We start from the raw sequence: 14647 nt of genomic DNA on the forward strand, positions 1-14647 counted from the left end.
GCCTTCCTACCTATTCCAAGGTGGGAATACGGCTCTGCGAGCACTTCCACAAATACACCAACCCAGGAGTCAATCCATTTATTTCCCAGGACACAATGTCATTGAGAATCACATTTGGGAAGACAAAAAATCTTGTCCACTCCCCTACAGAGAAATCAACGTCCAGAACTGAATGTTCTCTCCAGAGACATTCCCCAAAGTGCAGAGATGAAGACTGGAATCTGATAAAAGCTCTCTTCAAGACTAACTGAAGAGATCAGCCTCATTTTTCTAACAAACATTAGCAATAAGAAGTGGATGAGAGGGGCGCCTGGGTGGCGCAGTCGGGTAAGCGTCCGACTTCAGCCAGGTCACGATCTCGCGGTCCGCGAGTTCGAGCCCCGCGTCGGGCTCTGGGCTGATGGCTCAGAGCCTGGAGCCTGTTTCCGATTCTGTGTCTCCCTCTCTCTCTGCCCCTCCCCCGTTCATGCTCTGTCTCTCTCTATCCCAAAAATAAATAAATGTTGGAAAAAAAAAAAAAAAAAAGAAGTGGATGAGAAGCAACAGATGCCACAGAACACCGAACACGGCAGTGGCAGGCCTGACATCCAGAATCCTCAAGGACCACAACTGCAACATTACCCTGAAAGCAAAACCCATCAAGCAGAGATTCCCTCCAAGTGTGGAAGATTCTTTGTGTGTGAACAGCTGTTTTCCATCATAAGTGGCTAAAACTAAACACAGCTCCTAGTGGACGGCCAAGGCCACAGCCTGTCTTATGTTCAGCAAGAGAGAGAAGATGTGAGACTCCTCTCTTGGGTCAAAAGGAGTCAGGTTCCAAAGGAAAAAAGAATAAGAAAAAAACAATAAATTAACGATTAAGATATTTTTTATTTTCAACTTTAATTTTTTAAATTTTGAAAAATCCTAATACCATATGCGTTCATACACAGCTATGTTGTTACACCAAAGATGAGTTAAAATAAAAGTGATTTGGGGGCGCCTGGGTGGCTCAGTCGGTTGAGCGTCTGACTTTGGCTCAGGTCATGATCTCACAGTTCCTGAGTTCAAGCCCCGCATCGGGCTCTGTGCTGACAGCTCGGAGCCTGGAGCGTGCTTCATATTCTGTGTCTCCCTCTCTCTCCGCCCCTCCCCTGCTCGCACTCTGTGTGTCTCTCTCTCAAAAATAAACAAACATTTAAGAAAATTTAAAAATAAAAAAATAAAAGTGGTTTGTTGATTTGTCTTCTATCAGCTGGCCACATGCATCTGCTGTACACATCTGCCCAAGTTTGGTACTCCTGATGCATGTCAATCTCCCATCCAATTAATAAAATCTCTTATATTTCGATATACTATAAAAAAAAGTATTCACTACATGCATGACAGGAGTAGTTCCCCACTGACAGGTGCTACGGATTGTCCTTTCTGATGTACTCAGTAGAGCCAGACACACGGTGCTCAAAACACTTACACGCTACACCCCTCACCTTCGCAGGACCCTCTCCTGCCCACGTTTGGCTCTTCCTTCACTTACCTCCACAGTTCCTTGGTCCCTGAAACCTCATTCCAGACCTAGAACAAGAGGACAGAGAAGTCTGGTCAGTCTGTATGCAGTTGGCACCTAGCCTGCCAGGCACCGTAGACGGGACAGAGAGCTAGATCAGACTCAGTGCCTGTGGGCAAGAAAACTCACCCTGGGGAATCAGACATATGTGGACGGCCCAATAAAAACAATCAAGAGTGAGAAAGGAGAGTATAACAATGTCGGTGGAGCTGAGGGGCTCAGAAGTGATTACTGACAAAATCTCCAACAGCTGAAGCATTCCAGGGAGAGAGAAAACTACTGGAGCAAAGACTGTGAAGTGAGAAAAAACCAGTGAGCATTCTGCCTTAAGTGGAGTAAAGCGTTCTGGGGAAAGGAGCTGGAAATCTGCTTAGAGCCAACTCGCAAAGTCGTAATGGCAAAACCAGTGAGAAGCCACTTGGCAATTGTGAATGGAGGAGTGGCGGGGTAGCCTGTTTAGTTAGATCACTGGCTCCTTCGAGAAGGAAGAATTGGAAATGAGGGCAGGGCAACAGGCTCCAGAAAGGCTGCCGCAGCAGAGTAACTACAGGCACTGGCCTGGAGGGTGTCCCAGAGACGCCAAGATGGTAGAACAGCCGTCTTGGGAGACGGTCAGCCCTGCTCCCATAAACCGCCCCCTGCAGAAGTATTTGAGAGAGGCTCGGGATCAGTCAGTCCTGGGAGGGAACCAGAGTGTCATGCCTGCCCTCACCCAGACCCACAGCTGCGTCCTGGGACGCCCTGGCCTCTCCAGCCAGGCCAGCGTGGATCCCGGAGCCCACACAGCTTCCGAGGGAACCACTCTGGAGAGCTGTCTGTGGTCCAGACGCACTGAAGGCCCCCATCCCAGAACCTGGCTGGCCAGTCCCTGGCAGAAGCACACGGCATCCTCGCAGCCCGGGCCCCGCTCACACAGCCCTTGCTCACCTGCCGGATCAAAGTGCCTCGGTCTTCTTGGCAGGAATGTAAAGTTTATAATTTGCAGAAATCAAGCCAAGACAGTCAAGAGGATTTACGCATTTTCCTTTTATGGAGTTCCCAGTTCAAAACCTAACTGAGACCTTATTTCCCAAACACAGGGTATGATGTGCAATATAATCTGAAAAATCTGAAAAATAAATACTACCCACCCAGGGGACCCCTCTGTTAGATGCTGGCCTTCACGACAACACAGTGAGGCAAGGATAACTGACTTCATCTTACCCAGCAGGGAAACCATGTCCCAGAGAAGCCCGTGCTGCCCAAGGGTACAAGTCGCCCTCCTTCCTCACTCTGCCCCTGCGCCATCGCTCGCCTGCTGCAGTGATCCAGTCCCAGCCCTGTATGGGACCAGCTGGGTGGGACTGTCTCTTTATTGGTAAAAAAGGGGATGAAAACCCGGTATTTTACCTGACACATTTTAAATATAGTCATGGAATTCAAACACGAATCTGTTTATTGATCTTTGTGTAAAACGATATGATAATGTGTGACAATTAATAAGGAAAATCTTCAGGAGGGCCGCCTCGGTGGCTCAGGCAGTTAAATGTCTGCCTTGGGCTCAGGTCATGATCTCATGGTCTGGGAGTTCAACCCCACACCGGGCCCTCTACTGTCAGCACAGAGCCCGCTTCAGGTCTCTGTCTGCCCCTTCCCCCTCCCGCTCTCTCTCAAAAATATACATAAACCTTAAAAACGAAAAAAGAAAAAGAAAATTCTCTGGAGGCCAGCAGGGGGGCTCTCAGGCCACAGCCCTGGTCAGTTGCAGACCCGGCACCTTGCAAACCAATGCTAGTTTAGCTACTCCTTCACTGCCTCAGAGGGAGTAAGATTTCTGCCCACCCCACCTCCCAACAGCCCAGCAAAGGAGACTGTCACAGCCCAGCCAGGGAGAAGCCACCGCACTTCCAGTCCCCAGTTGACTGCAACGGACTTTTAGTTCTCAACAGCCCTTCCTCTGTAAAAGAGCCTCTCCAGCTTTCTTCTCTGGACTCGCCCATTGTTTTGCCAGGCCCCGCTGGGCTTGGGTTGCAATTCTCCGTTATTCCCAAACAAACCCATTTTTGCCGGTAAGATAACTGGCAGTTTTCTATCTGAGGTTAACAAATGTATTTTAGGTTCCTTTATGAAATTCCCTGACTCGACAAGTATTTACAAAGGGCACGCTGGGTGCCAGAGACAGGATGCTGGCTGTCAGGCACGAATCCAGCGGAGGGAAAGCGGACATGAACTACGTACACTACACCAGCAGTTAAGCTGTGCGGAGCCCTAGGAGGAGCCCGCGCAGGTGCACACGGGGCGGATGACAGCCAGGACCCAGGCGTGCGGGCGCCCTGACCCCAGGGGACTCACCACTCACAGGAAACTCTTGGCTTCCCAGACAAGACCCGGAGGGAAATTATGGAATGTTCCAGAAGAGGTGGGAGGGGCAAGGAAACAGGCCCCCCAAGCCCATCCAGGCAGTGAAAGCTGATGGCAGGGGGGCCGCAGCAGACCAGCGAGCAGGGCTCTGGGAGTCCCCGGGGCGGCGGCTCGCAACACCCACACAAGCCTCCAGGTCACCACCCCGGCCTCAGCGCGCTAGGCCCACCACGGAATTGGCCGCCGGACGCCGCCCCCCAAACGGGGAAACTGAGGCCCAGAAAAGGGCCAGCCTTGGACACGCAGGAACCATAAAGCCAGTCCTGCCTCCCGGACAGGGCGCGCTACCTTGTCCACCTGGGCGGCGCAGAGCAGGTCTCGGGCCTCCAGGAAGGAGAAAACGTGCAGGAGCTCATGGAACCCAAGTTTCGGCTCCATCTCGCCCGCACCGCCCAGCCTCCGCCCTCCGGCCACGCCTTCCACGCGCTTCTGGCCTTCCGGCCAAACCCCGCCCATCTCGCCACGCTTCCGCCCCGAGGGCCAAACCCCGCCCATCACGCCGTGCTTCTGGCCCGCAGGCCGAGGAGCACGCCAAGATGCTTCCTTCCGCTCCGGACGGCCAAACCCCGCCCATCCCACCCCACTTCCGCCCCGCGGACTACACCCACCCAGTGCTCAATGCTTCCGTTCTGTTGGGTCAATCCTCTGCCAGCCTGCCAGCCCTCCGCCTTAAGCTGGAGCCAGTCGGCCCCGCTCCTCCCTGACCTTCCACTTGCCTCTGACCACCCCTTGGCTCTCGCTCTGACCTTCACCCCTGCACTGACCCTCACGTTGGACATTGCGGTGGTCTCGAACCCAGCCCCTCCCAAGCCCTTGCTCTGGCCTTTGACTTCACCTTTGACCTGTCCTCCATTTCGGACCCTTGCCGCTCTCAACCTGGCCTTTGACATGGGCCACTCATTTACCAGATTCGGGCCTGCCCCTGGTCCTGACACTCACCCTTGACCCTGACCCTCCTCCAACCTCGCCCAGCTCACAACCCTCAACCTTGCCATCCACACTATCCTGAATCCCTACCCTCACCTGACCCTGACACTCACTGTGACCATCACTGGGATCTTCACCCTGGCCTCACCTTTGCTTTCACAGTGACCCTCAGCCTCACTCTGAACTTGACATTCAAGGTGAGGTCAGGTTCAAGGGCAAGTTTAGAGTGTCCTGTGAATGCAGTTGGTGGAGGGCCAGTGATCCAGACGTGGGTACAGGCTCAAATTTATACGGAGCTGAGAGCTCCCAGAAATTAGCTAGACTGGAGCTGGGCATCGACAGATGTGGCTAGACAAACAGGCAGAGGACAGATCCCTAAAACATCAGACCTCTCCCTGAAAGCAACGCTGTGTCTATTGTTTTGTGTTTCCCCAGAAGCTTGGAGGCAATGCCTGGCAGTGTCACCTGTGCTCAGGGCTGACACGGGTTTAGCCACATGAAGAACAAAATGCACATTTTAAGAGTAAGAGATTGCTAAGGATATGTTTGTTTCTCTGGTCCGTTTTTAACTCTTCCTGAACCAGGACTGCACTGTCTCAACAGGCCCTATGAAAAGTCTTAGGTCTAACGGTGAGTCCTTCCCTGGTTTTTCTCTTCTGCCTTCTCTTAACCCTTTCATTTCTGTGTAGATTATAGAATCAGCTGATCAAAATTTATTAAGCAAGCAAACAAGAGCCAACTGGGCTTAAGTATTCGGATTTACTGAATTAACAAATGACTTCCAAGAATGCCTATCTCCTCACTTGCTCTGTACCTGAGTAAGGAGGTGGCACGTCTGGTCCTGGCTCACCCTTGTCCTCAGGGTAGAGATGCTGGTAAGCGGCTTGACCCCGATCGGTCCCCAACCTGAGCCATCCTGGGGCTTGAATTCTGCCACTGCACCTCCAAATGGGAGCCCCACTGCATGAAGCCCCCAGGACCGGAGGAGCCGTGAGTGGAGCCGCATTCCTGGTGACCACAGAGAAACAAGGGCCAGGAAACGATGCCCGCCACCTTGGCCACTTCCCTCGGTAGGAATGGAGGGGGGCTGACACCAGGCAGAACTACCTGGGCTTTTTACAATAAATCTCCAAAGTGAACTAGCTTTCAATGCCTCTGAAAACAAAATCAAACAAAGCTGCCCTCCCACTCGTGTTCCCGCGTGAGGACACCTCACACTCTCCGCTCCCCTAGATGGCTCTACCGAGGCCATCCCTGACCGGGAAGGCAGGGCCTGGACAACCAGCACCACGGCAGCCACAGCCACGGAGCTCACGGTCTCCCTCTGATGGGTCAGTTGGCAGCACGCACACGGGAGGCCAATGGCACCGGCTGTAGGTCCCCTCTGCTGGAGCCGCATGTCCTCATCCCCAGCCTGGGAGCAGACCAGGTGAGGGGTGGACCTAGTGAGGCTGTGTGGAGGCCACAGGAGGTCGGGTCAGGCTCAGCAGAGAAACAAGAAGCCCAGGGGGCTCTGGGGGACAGGACGGCAGGGCGGGCCCAGCGTCAGCCCTCCGGGATGAAGGGCCGAATCAGCTCCGGGTTCAACAGTGACTCTTCGAGGGGCCGGTCCACGTGGAAGTCATGGACGTGGGGGGGGCCCGGGGGGGCCTTGGGGGTGGGTCCCCCTGGGCGCTGGGGAATCGGCAGCTCCGAGGGGTGGGCAGGCAGGGGGGCCGTGAAGAAGTACGGATGCAGGAGGGCCTGCGGGCGGCAAGCAAGGGACAGAAGGCAATGAGTCACCTCCCCGTCCCAACCTCAGCTCACCTGCCTCCGAGGGAGGGTGGAGCACTGCCCTGCAAGGCTCGTTCCCACACCTGCTCCGCAGCATCTCCACGTGCTCAGCACCTGAACACCGTTACAGGTTCTCGGGAGCCAGCAGGGGGCAGAACACAGAGCCTCCCCGTGAGCCTTCCCCAAGTCAGGGGTATGGGTGACAGACAAGACAGAGGAGAAAGGGACAGGGAGCGTCAGATGACTAGTGCTGTGTCAGAGCGACAGCGGAGGTTGAGGGGACCAGAGAGGCTGCGGGCCTGCAGAGCAGTGCGGGCGAGCTCCAGGGAGGGGTGCCGGAGCAGAGATCCCAGAGGCGCACAGTTAAGGCCTGAGGACACACAGCAGGCCCGGGGGGAGAGTGGCCAGGAGGGTCACAGAGGTGATGTCCCCCAGCATGTGATTGCTCAAAGAGGGAGCCACAGGAGAGCCCTGCTGGGGTCTGAGCTGGCCTGCAGGGGTGGGTGCCCTGAAGAGACACAGCAGGATCTGAGAGGCAGTGGCGTAGACAGGGAGGCAGGCAGGTGGCCTTGGTCCAGCAGCCTTGGTCCGCTGAGATGGCTCACCAGGGGCCTGCTAGTGCTGGGGCGGGCAGGGCATGGGGACGCCCGAGAGAGGCTCCCACGTCAGCCCATGGTCCTGCCTCTCCTTCCCAGCCACACAACCCCCTTCCAGGTCCCCCTCGCCGGACCTCTGCCCATCATTTCTCCCTGAAAAACGCCTCCCCAAGCTTAAACTGGCACCCCCCCCCCCAGCGTCAGTCCCACCTGCCCACCCCCAGGGCCCAGGAAGATGCCAGGTGTGTGCAGATGCAGAGTAAATATCCACTGGAGGGCTGAGGCAGCCGGTCACCCACAACCCAGGCGCGCTCTCCGGCAAGGTGGCCATGTCTTTTACTGGGGTCCCCACCTGCCCGTGGCCCCCGGGTTCTGGTGCCAGCCTGTCACAGGGCCCCGAGTGAGGAGGGTCAGGGAAACGGGGTCACCCTACCTGGGAGGCTGAGACGCGCTGGCGCGGAGGGTAGAGGAGGAACAGCCCCAGCAGGTCCAGGGCCTGGGGAGACGCGTCGGGCAGCACCTCCTCCAGGGGCACAGGCGCCTGCTCCTTGAAGGAGATCTTGTTGTAGTCGGGCAGCTCCGTGATCTCCTAGGACCATGGTCATCAGTCCGTGCGGCCGTGGCCCACCTGCTCACCGGTCATCCCACCCCCCACCCCCCCACGTCTCAGGCATGTGCACAAAGTGCCAGTGTGCCGGCAGGAGGGGAGGGACAGGACCCGGCTTCCTGCATCCAGCAGGGCAGGATGGGAGGAGCCGCCAAGAGAGGCCAGAACAGTGGTCTGGGGGGAGGGGGGGAGGGGGCCAGGGAGGTGTGGAGCCACAAGAGAAAAGGCACAGAGGGTGGTCCTTGCTGTTGGGGGGAAGGGAAGACACCTGCCCCCACCCGTTCCCCGCTGGGAACCCCTGCAAACCGGCCAGACTTGAGGACTGGGGGTGCCCAGGATTCGAAGCACACAGCAAAGCTGCTCGATGTCATTCTCCCCAGGGAAGAGAGGGGATCCGTTCAGCAATTCCCCCAGGATGCAGCCCACAGCCCTGCAGACACAGACCCGGACAGCTCAGAGATCTCCCCTCACCGGTTCGGTCGCCTCGCACTATGACACAGATCTCCCCACACTGCACCCACACCCCATACTAGGGCCAAGGAACCACAGAATAGCACAGCGGCTTCGTACCTGAGGCTACAGACTCGTACACAAAACCCACAAGCCTAGAACACAGACCAGGTCCCCCTCGCCAACAGCTCACTGGCCTCAGCCCTAGAAAGCATAGCAACCCCCTCAGTGGTTCTGAGACTTCTCAGAGCCTCAGTTTCTGGGACACGCAGCCACCGTCTCTCACTCCTCACTTTCCGGGACAGACCTCCAAAATTGCCCCTAAATCTCAAGTGCCTAGGCATGGACAAACCATCCTACCCAAATAAAGGCTCAGAGCCTTCACACCCAGGCATATAACCACCCCCTGCCTACCAGATTAGAGGATCCATGCCTTGAGCCTCAACTACCTCCCTGACTCCAGCCCAGATGCTTCCCGCTCCCATCACACCTGACCCCCACCCAAGTGAAAACTGACCCCAAACTCCTCAGAGACTCCCCAACGAGGGAACACACCCCCAAGGCAACCTAGAGCTCACAGCACGAAGACGCCCCCAAATGGCTTAGCAACCCCACATTCCCCCGTGCCCAGCCCACAGAAGTCTCACCACAGGTCGACGCCCTGGTCATACTGGCGGGCACCATACAGGAGCTCCGGGGCTCGATACCACCTGGGAGGAGGGGGTGGGCACAGCCAGCTCGCTCGTCTGACGGAGGCTGCCCAGAAAGGTCACCCCCGCCCCACATCAGCCCCACAAGCAATGTCTGAACAGAAGGTCCAGAAGCATCCCAGCCCGGTGAGAAGGTTGGGGCCTGTCCTCTGCCAAGTCCTGCCTGGGAACTGGCCCTCCCTACCTGGTGGCCACCTGGTGTGTGTAGAGGCGGCTGCCATCTGGGGAGAAGACCCGGGCCAGGCCAAAGTCTGCTATCTTGAGCTGGCCTGAGGCACTGATGAGCAGGTTGGCCGGTTTCAGGTCCTGAAGACGCCAAAGGGGGCATCAGTTCCTCCACACCCCTGGAGGACCTTGGGGCAGGAGGGTGTGGCAGGCTAAGCACCCGGGGCAGCCCAGGCCCCACTCTCTCCAGGGCCACTGAGTCTGTGGTGTGGCCACACCACGGGTCTTGCCCCTCTGACCCCTCTTCGAGGGCTGGCCCGCAGGTCCCGCCGCAGCCCGTGCTGACACTGACCCGATGCACGATGTTGTTGGCGTGGCAGAATGCCACACCCTTGAGCAGCATCTGCAGGTAGCTCTTGACCTGTGCCTGGCCCAGGGGCCTCTGGGCGTGGCGCACCACCTCGGCCAGATCCGACAGCATGAACTCGAAGGCCAGCACAAAGCCTGCGCCGTGCGGGAACACGGCCTTCAGCTGCACCACCTGCAGGCAGGCATCCGGTCAGCCCTGGGACCCACATCACTCAGACCCGCTGGGGGACCCCGGCCCCGCCCCAGACAGAGGACCAGGCGGGTGGGTGATGTGAGACCTGAGCTCAGAACCAGGGATGCGGAACCCCCAGTTGTTCCCCTCTCCAGAGAGAAGATGGTCTCCATCTAACACTCCACTCACTCACTCAGGGAAGAGGAGGTGGGAAGGTCACCCAGGGCAGTGACTGGGCTTCCCCCCAGCCCAGGAACTGGAAAACCACCTGCAGTGTCCCCCCCTACCCCCTGCCCCTCACTCACACACACACAAACACACACAGGGCACAGGTCTCCTGTGGGCTCCTCTAGGGCCATGAAACCCCAGCACCAGGAGAGCTGGACACATGTCACATACACTTCCCAAGGGACCACGGGTCAGCGGGGCCAGGCTGCACAACACGGAGCAGGAGCAAGGCCTGGCAGGGCCTGTGCTGTGCTCACAGCACAGGGAGACAGACGACCGAGCGAGCCAACGGCTGGGGTGTCCCGGTTCTGACGAGGACAGACAGAGTAAATAGGGCGAGGGGAGTCGGTAAGGCAGGGATGCGGGAAGGAGCACAGACAGAGGAGCACCAAGCACAAAGCCCTGGGGGCAGAGGGGACAGTGAGGCGGCAGGAGGGACACGGGCATGTAGGGTCCTTTACGGGAAGGACGTTTGCCCTGTGCTGAGGCCCGGACGGTACCCGTCACGGGACGCTTCAGAGGTCATGTAGGATGAAGAGGGGCTGCAGCTCTCGGTGTGAAGAAAAGCCAGTGGGCTTTTCCAGCAGGGAAGTGAAGGGTTTCATCCACACTTTTGGACGGTGGGGAGGGGAGCACCAGCAAGGACACGGCGTGGTCATTCGGGTCGGAGATGAGGGCAGCCTGGGCTCCACGCTGGGGCATCTGAAGGTGGGACCTCCAGGGCTGCTGACTCACAGGTGGAGGGCCCGTGTCACCCTCCCATGTATGGGCTGTGTGTGCAAGCCCGTGGACCTTTTTTTTGTTTAATTTTCTTAATGTTTGTTTATTTTTGAGGGGAGGGGGAGGAGCAGAGAGATGGAGACAGAGGGTCTGAAGTAGGCTCTAAGCCGAGAGCAGCAAGCCCGTATGTGGGGCTTGAACTCACAAACCGTTAGATCACGACCTGAGCGAAGTCAGACACTCAACCGACTGAGCCACCCAGGTGCCCTGAGCCCGTGGACTTTTATTGCTGGTTTTCAGAATTTGAAGATAGCACCCAATCATTCCCCAGGTCACACACATATACTCAAACACACAGAATTATAAAGAAAAAACAACAGAAGAAAAACCCTATCACCTACAATCAAACTTACAGCACATTCTAACCGACTTTACAACAGATGGGGTACGTACAATCCCACACTCACATATAGGCACACATGTTTGTACAAAACTAGGACACAGAGTTTATGTGTTTTACAAGCAGTTTACAAAGTGCTTCTGTTACATAGCCAACATGTCATGGACATCTCCAGAGGATAACAAGCAAGTCAGAGCATGACAGGATACACCAGTCACCTCCCAGGGATGAGAGACAGCACCGTGAAGAGCAACGGGGCTGGGGGGAAGTGCCCCTCCTCGCGTGCCCACAGCGCCTCCCAGCCCCATGGACCAAGCCACGTGGGCCCTGCAGCCTCTGTCCATCTCCCCTGCAGCCCTTAAATCATCAGAAGTCCGCTCGGGGCCAACGCCCAGCACAGGGTAGGGCCCATGAGAGGACCCAAGGTTAGAACGTCCTCGATCAGACCCTGACCAAAGCCTCCCGGGACCCGCCGAGCGCCCACAAGCTGGCAGAGGGGAGATCCTGAAATGGGCCTGGCTGAGCAGCGGAGAACTCAGAATGACAAATACCTGAAACAGTTAACCCAGCCTGTGACCAGAACAGAAGCTCAATGGGTGGCAGTGATCGTTATCATTAAAAATCACTAAATGCTTTATGGAAAGAAGTCAGTGAAGAAGAGAATGAGTAAGGGAAGAAAATCAGTGGGTGAGAGGGATGAGTGAGGAGTGAAGTCGGTGGGTGGATGAGGTGGACAAGGGAAGGAGAGGCCCTCCAACCCCAGCCCCACTCACGTGCTGATTGTCCTCGATCTCCTGCAGGGCTTTGATCTCCCGCAAGGCCTGGTTGGGGATGCCATCCTCCAGCCGCCGCAGGGCCACTTTCTTGAGGGCCACGATCTCCCCAGTCTGTGCAGGACAGAACGCAGACACTGCCACCCATCCCATCCCAGGTGGGAAAGGGGCCGCGGGGACGGAAAAGGCGCCACCTGGGTGGGACGCAGTGGCCCAGGGGCCTCGTGGGGTGGGAAGGGAGGGAAATCAGGTACAGCCCGGGACCAGCTGTCCCAGCGCCGCGCAAACAGCTAAGAGGCTTTCAGGCCACGCTCCTCGGGCACTCGCGGCATAGCTGCTGTGGCCTCGCGGGTGGGTGGGAAGCTTGCAACCCGGACAGCCCCCACTGATGGGGGCCAAAGTGGTGGGCGCACACCACGAAGCGGGGCGAGGAGGCAGGCGCAGCGGTGCACACGCGGGCAGGGGAAACGGGGGCGGGAGGTGGGGGGGAGCGTCCCTCGGCCAGGAACGGCTGCAGGCGGCGATCCCACGGCCCCGCTCACCTCCACGTGCTTGGCCTTGAAGACGATGCCGTGCGCGCCCTCCCCGATGCGGCCCAGGATGCAGTACTGGTCCATGCAGACCCTCCGCACGCCCCGCCCCTCCCCGCTGGAGCGACGCGGTTGCCTAGCAACGGGCTGCTTCCGGGAGCCGGACCGGGCGGCCGACCGGAGCTGGGGACGGTGCCCGGGCGTCGTCTGCGCCTTCTCCGGTTCCCCGCGGTCCGGCCGCAGCGCGCTTCATTCGGGGGAAGCCATCGTGCGCGGAGGCTGCCAGCGCCGGGGCGGGGGAACAATGGCGGACGGCTTCCTCTGCCCGCAGCTTCTGGACGTCACGTGACGTGCGACGCCAGGGCACGCAGAGGGGGCGGGGCCGCGTGGTCGTGATAGGCGGGGACCGGGGCGGGGCTACGCGTCTGGGGCGGGGACTCCAGGTGACTGGGCGGGGCCAACTCCTCCCCAGCCGGCCAGGGTTCCCCAACCCTAGCTGGAGATGCCAGCTTCAAGCTTCCTCAGGAGTCAGTGAGGAAGGCAGCCCGGTTCAGGACCAAGTTGTGGAAGGAGCATCAACGGGGCCTCCCTTCTGGATGGTCAGCTGGGACCTTTTAAAAAGTTCGAACTCTGACCAGGAAGCCCAAGTCTGAGGCTTCTCATGAGGAAACATTAGGAGGAAATGGCAGTGAGCGATTTTAAAGAAGTGTATACAAAGGATTTTGACAAAAAACACAAGTTGCGAAGTTAAACTTCGGAAAAGATGCGCGATCTCACCACGATAAAATAAATGCGAAATAATCTACAATTTTCCACCTATCAAATGGCTAAAGATCCCAGGTGTCTGACTTCGGCTCAGGCCATGATCTCGCCGTTCGTGGGTTCGGCCCCCGGTTGGGCTCTGTGCTGACAGCTCAGAACCTGGAGCCTGCTTGGGATTCTGTGTCTCCGTCTTTCTGCCCCTACCCCACTCGTGCTCTGTCTCTTTGTCTCTGTCTCTCTCTCTCTCAAAAGTAAGTAAACATTTAAAAAATTAAATAATAGGGGCGCCTGGGTGGCGCAGTCGGTTAAGCGTCCGACTTCAGCCAGGTCACGATCTCGCGGTCCGTGAGTTCGAGCCCCGCATCAGGCTCTGGGCTGATGGCTCAGAGCCTGGAGCCTGTTTCCGATTCTGTGTCTCCCTCTCTCTGCCCTTCCCCCATTCATGCTCTGTCTTTCTCTGTCCCAAAAATAAATAAACGTTGAAAAAAAAATTAAAAAATTAAATAATAATAATAAATAAATAAAAGGCCAGGGCTATGGGAAAACAGGAACTCTTACCCCTTTGCTTGTGGGAGTGTAATTTGGTGATGCTGATCAAATGACAGATGCATACCAGATGCATATCCCCTTGCACCCAGCAAGTCCACTTCTAGAAATTCCCCCAACAGATGTACCACACACATGTAAAACGGCATGTGCAAAGTTACTCATTGTAGCATTGTTGGAAGAGCAAAAACTGGGAACGTTCCAGATGTCCATCAGTAGGAGACTAAGTGGCGGTATACCCTTCCAGTGGAATATGTGGCCTCAAAAATGAATGCCGATGCTTGTTTATGTGCAGTAATAGGAAGACTTCTAACATACATTGCTTAGCTAAAAAGGCAAGATGCAGAACAGAACATACAGTGTGCCACTAGCTATGTAAAGAAAAACATGTAACTAATGCTTGTTCGTCCATTATAAGGTTTCTGCAAAGATACTCAAGATTTCATGACTGCAGTTACCTGGTGGAGGGACTGGAAGGATTGGTAGGAGGTGAACTTTTCACTGGGCCTTTTTGTATTCTTTCCGTTTGGAACCATATCATTTATTAATTTTCAAAAAATGTTTTCTGGCTCAGAAGTTCAGTTCCACTTTTTTTTTTTTTTAATTTTTTTTTCAACGTTGTATTTATTTTTGGGACAGAGAGAGACAGAGCATGAACGGGGGGAGGGGCAGAGAGAGAGGGAGACACAGAATCGGAAGCAGGCCCCAGGCTCTGAGCCATCAGCCCAGAGCCCGACGCGGGGCTCGAACTCACGGACCGCGAGATCGTGACCTGGCTGAAGTCGGACGCTTAACCGACTGCGCCACCCAGGCGCCCCTCCACTTTTCTTTTAACAATTGCAGAAGAATGCCTTGATCTCCAAAGATGTTCATGCTGCTTAATGATAGCAGAGGCCGTGGCAGATGGTAAATAAGTAATGGGAGTGACTTAGAACGGAATACTTTATAGCTATCACAAAGGGTGAGGATAAAT

The 14647-nt window shown here is 56.4% G+C and overlaps 2 protein-coding genes across 3 annotated transcripts in view; both read right to left on the reverse strand.

Moving 5' to 3' along the window:
• The window catches only part of LOC124527640 (F-box/WD repeat-containing protein 12-like), a 47157-nt gene extending 42655 nt beyond the window's left edge, over positions 1-4502 (reverse strand). For both annotated transcript variants that reach the window (XR_006965932.1, XM_047100757.1), the window contains exons 1-2: positions 4235-4502; positions 1517-1554 (exon numbers count right to left, since the gene is read on the reverse strand). Coding sequence is in view for 1 of the 2 variants with exons in the window: in XM_047100757.1 (XP_046956713.1) it covers positions 1517-1554; positions 4235-4441 (245 nt within the window). In the remaining variant the exon portion in view is untranslated. The remainder of the gene's footprint in view (positions 1-1516; positions 1555-4234) is intronic.
• Positions 4503-5613: 1111 nt separating this feature from the next.
• On the reverse strand, positions 5614-12686 carry CDK20 (cyclin dependent kinase 20). The gene is made up of 8 exons (XM_047100771.1): positions 12379-12686; positions 11837-11950; positions 9527-9715; positions 9194-9315; positions 8947-9009; positions 8156-8279; positions 7676-7831; positions 5614-6616 (listed from the first exon to the last, which is right to left on the reverse strand). Exons 1-8 carry the CDS (start codon positions 12451-12453, stop codon positions 6419-6421), a joined length of 1041 nt encoding a protein of 346 aa, XP_046956727.1. The 5' UTR covers positions 12454-12686; the 3' UTR covers positions 5614-6418.
• Between the last annotated feature and the right edge of the window lie 1961 nt (positions 12687-14647).

Source organism: Lynx rufus, unplaced genomic scaffold, assembly GCF_022079265.1.
Source record: "Lynx rufus isolate CCGP_SWC_20201006 ecotype Redwood Valley unplaced genomic scaffold, mLynRuf1.p SCAF_10, whole genome shotgun sequence".
NCBI classification, from domain to species: Eukaryota; Metazoa; Chordata; class Mammalia; order Carnivora; family Felidae; genus Lynx; species Lynx rufus.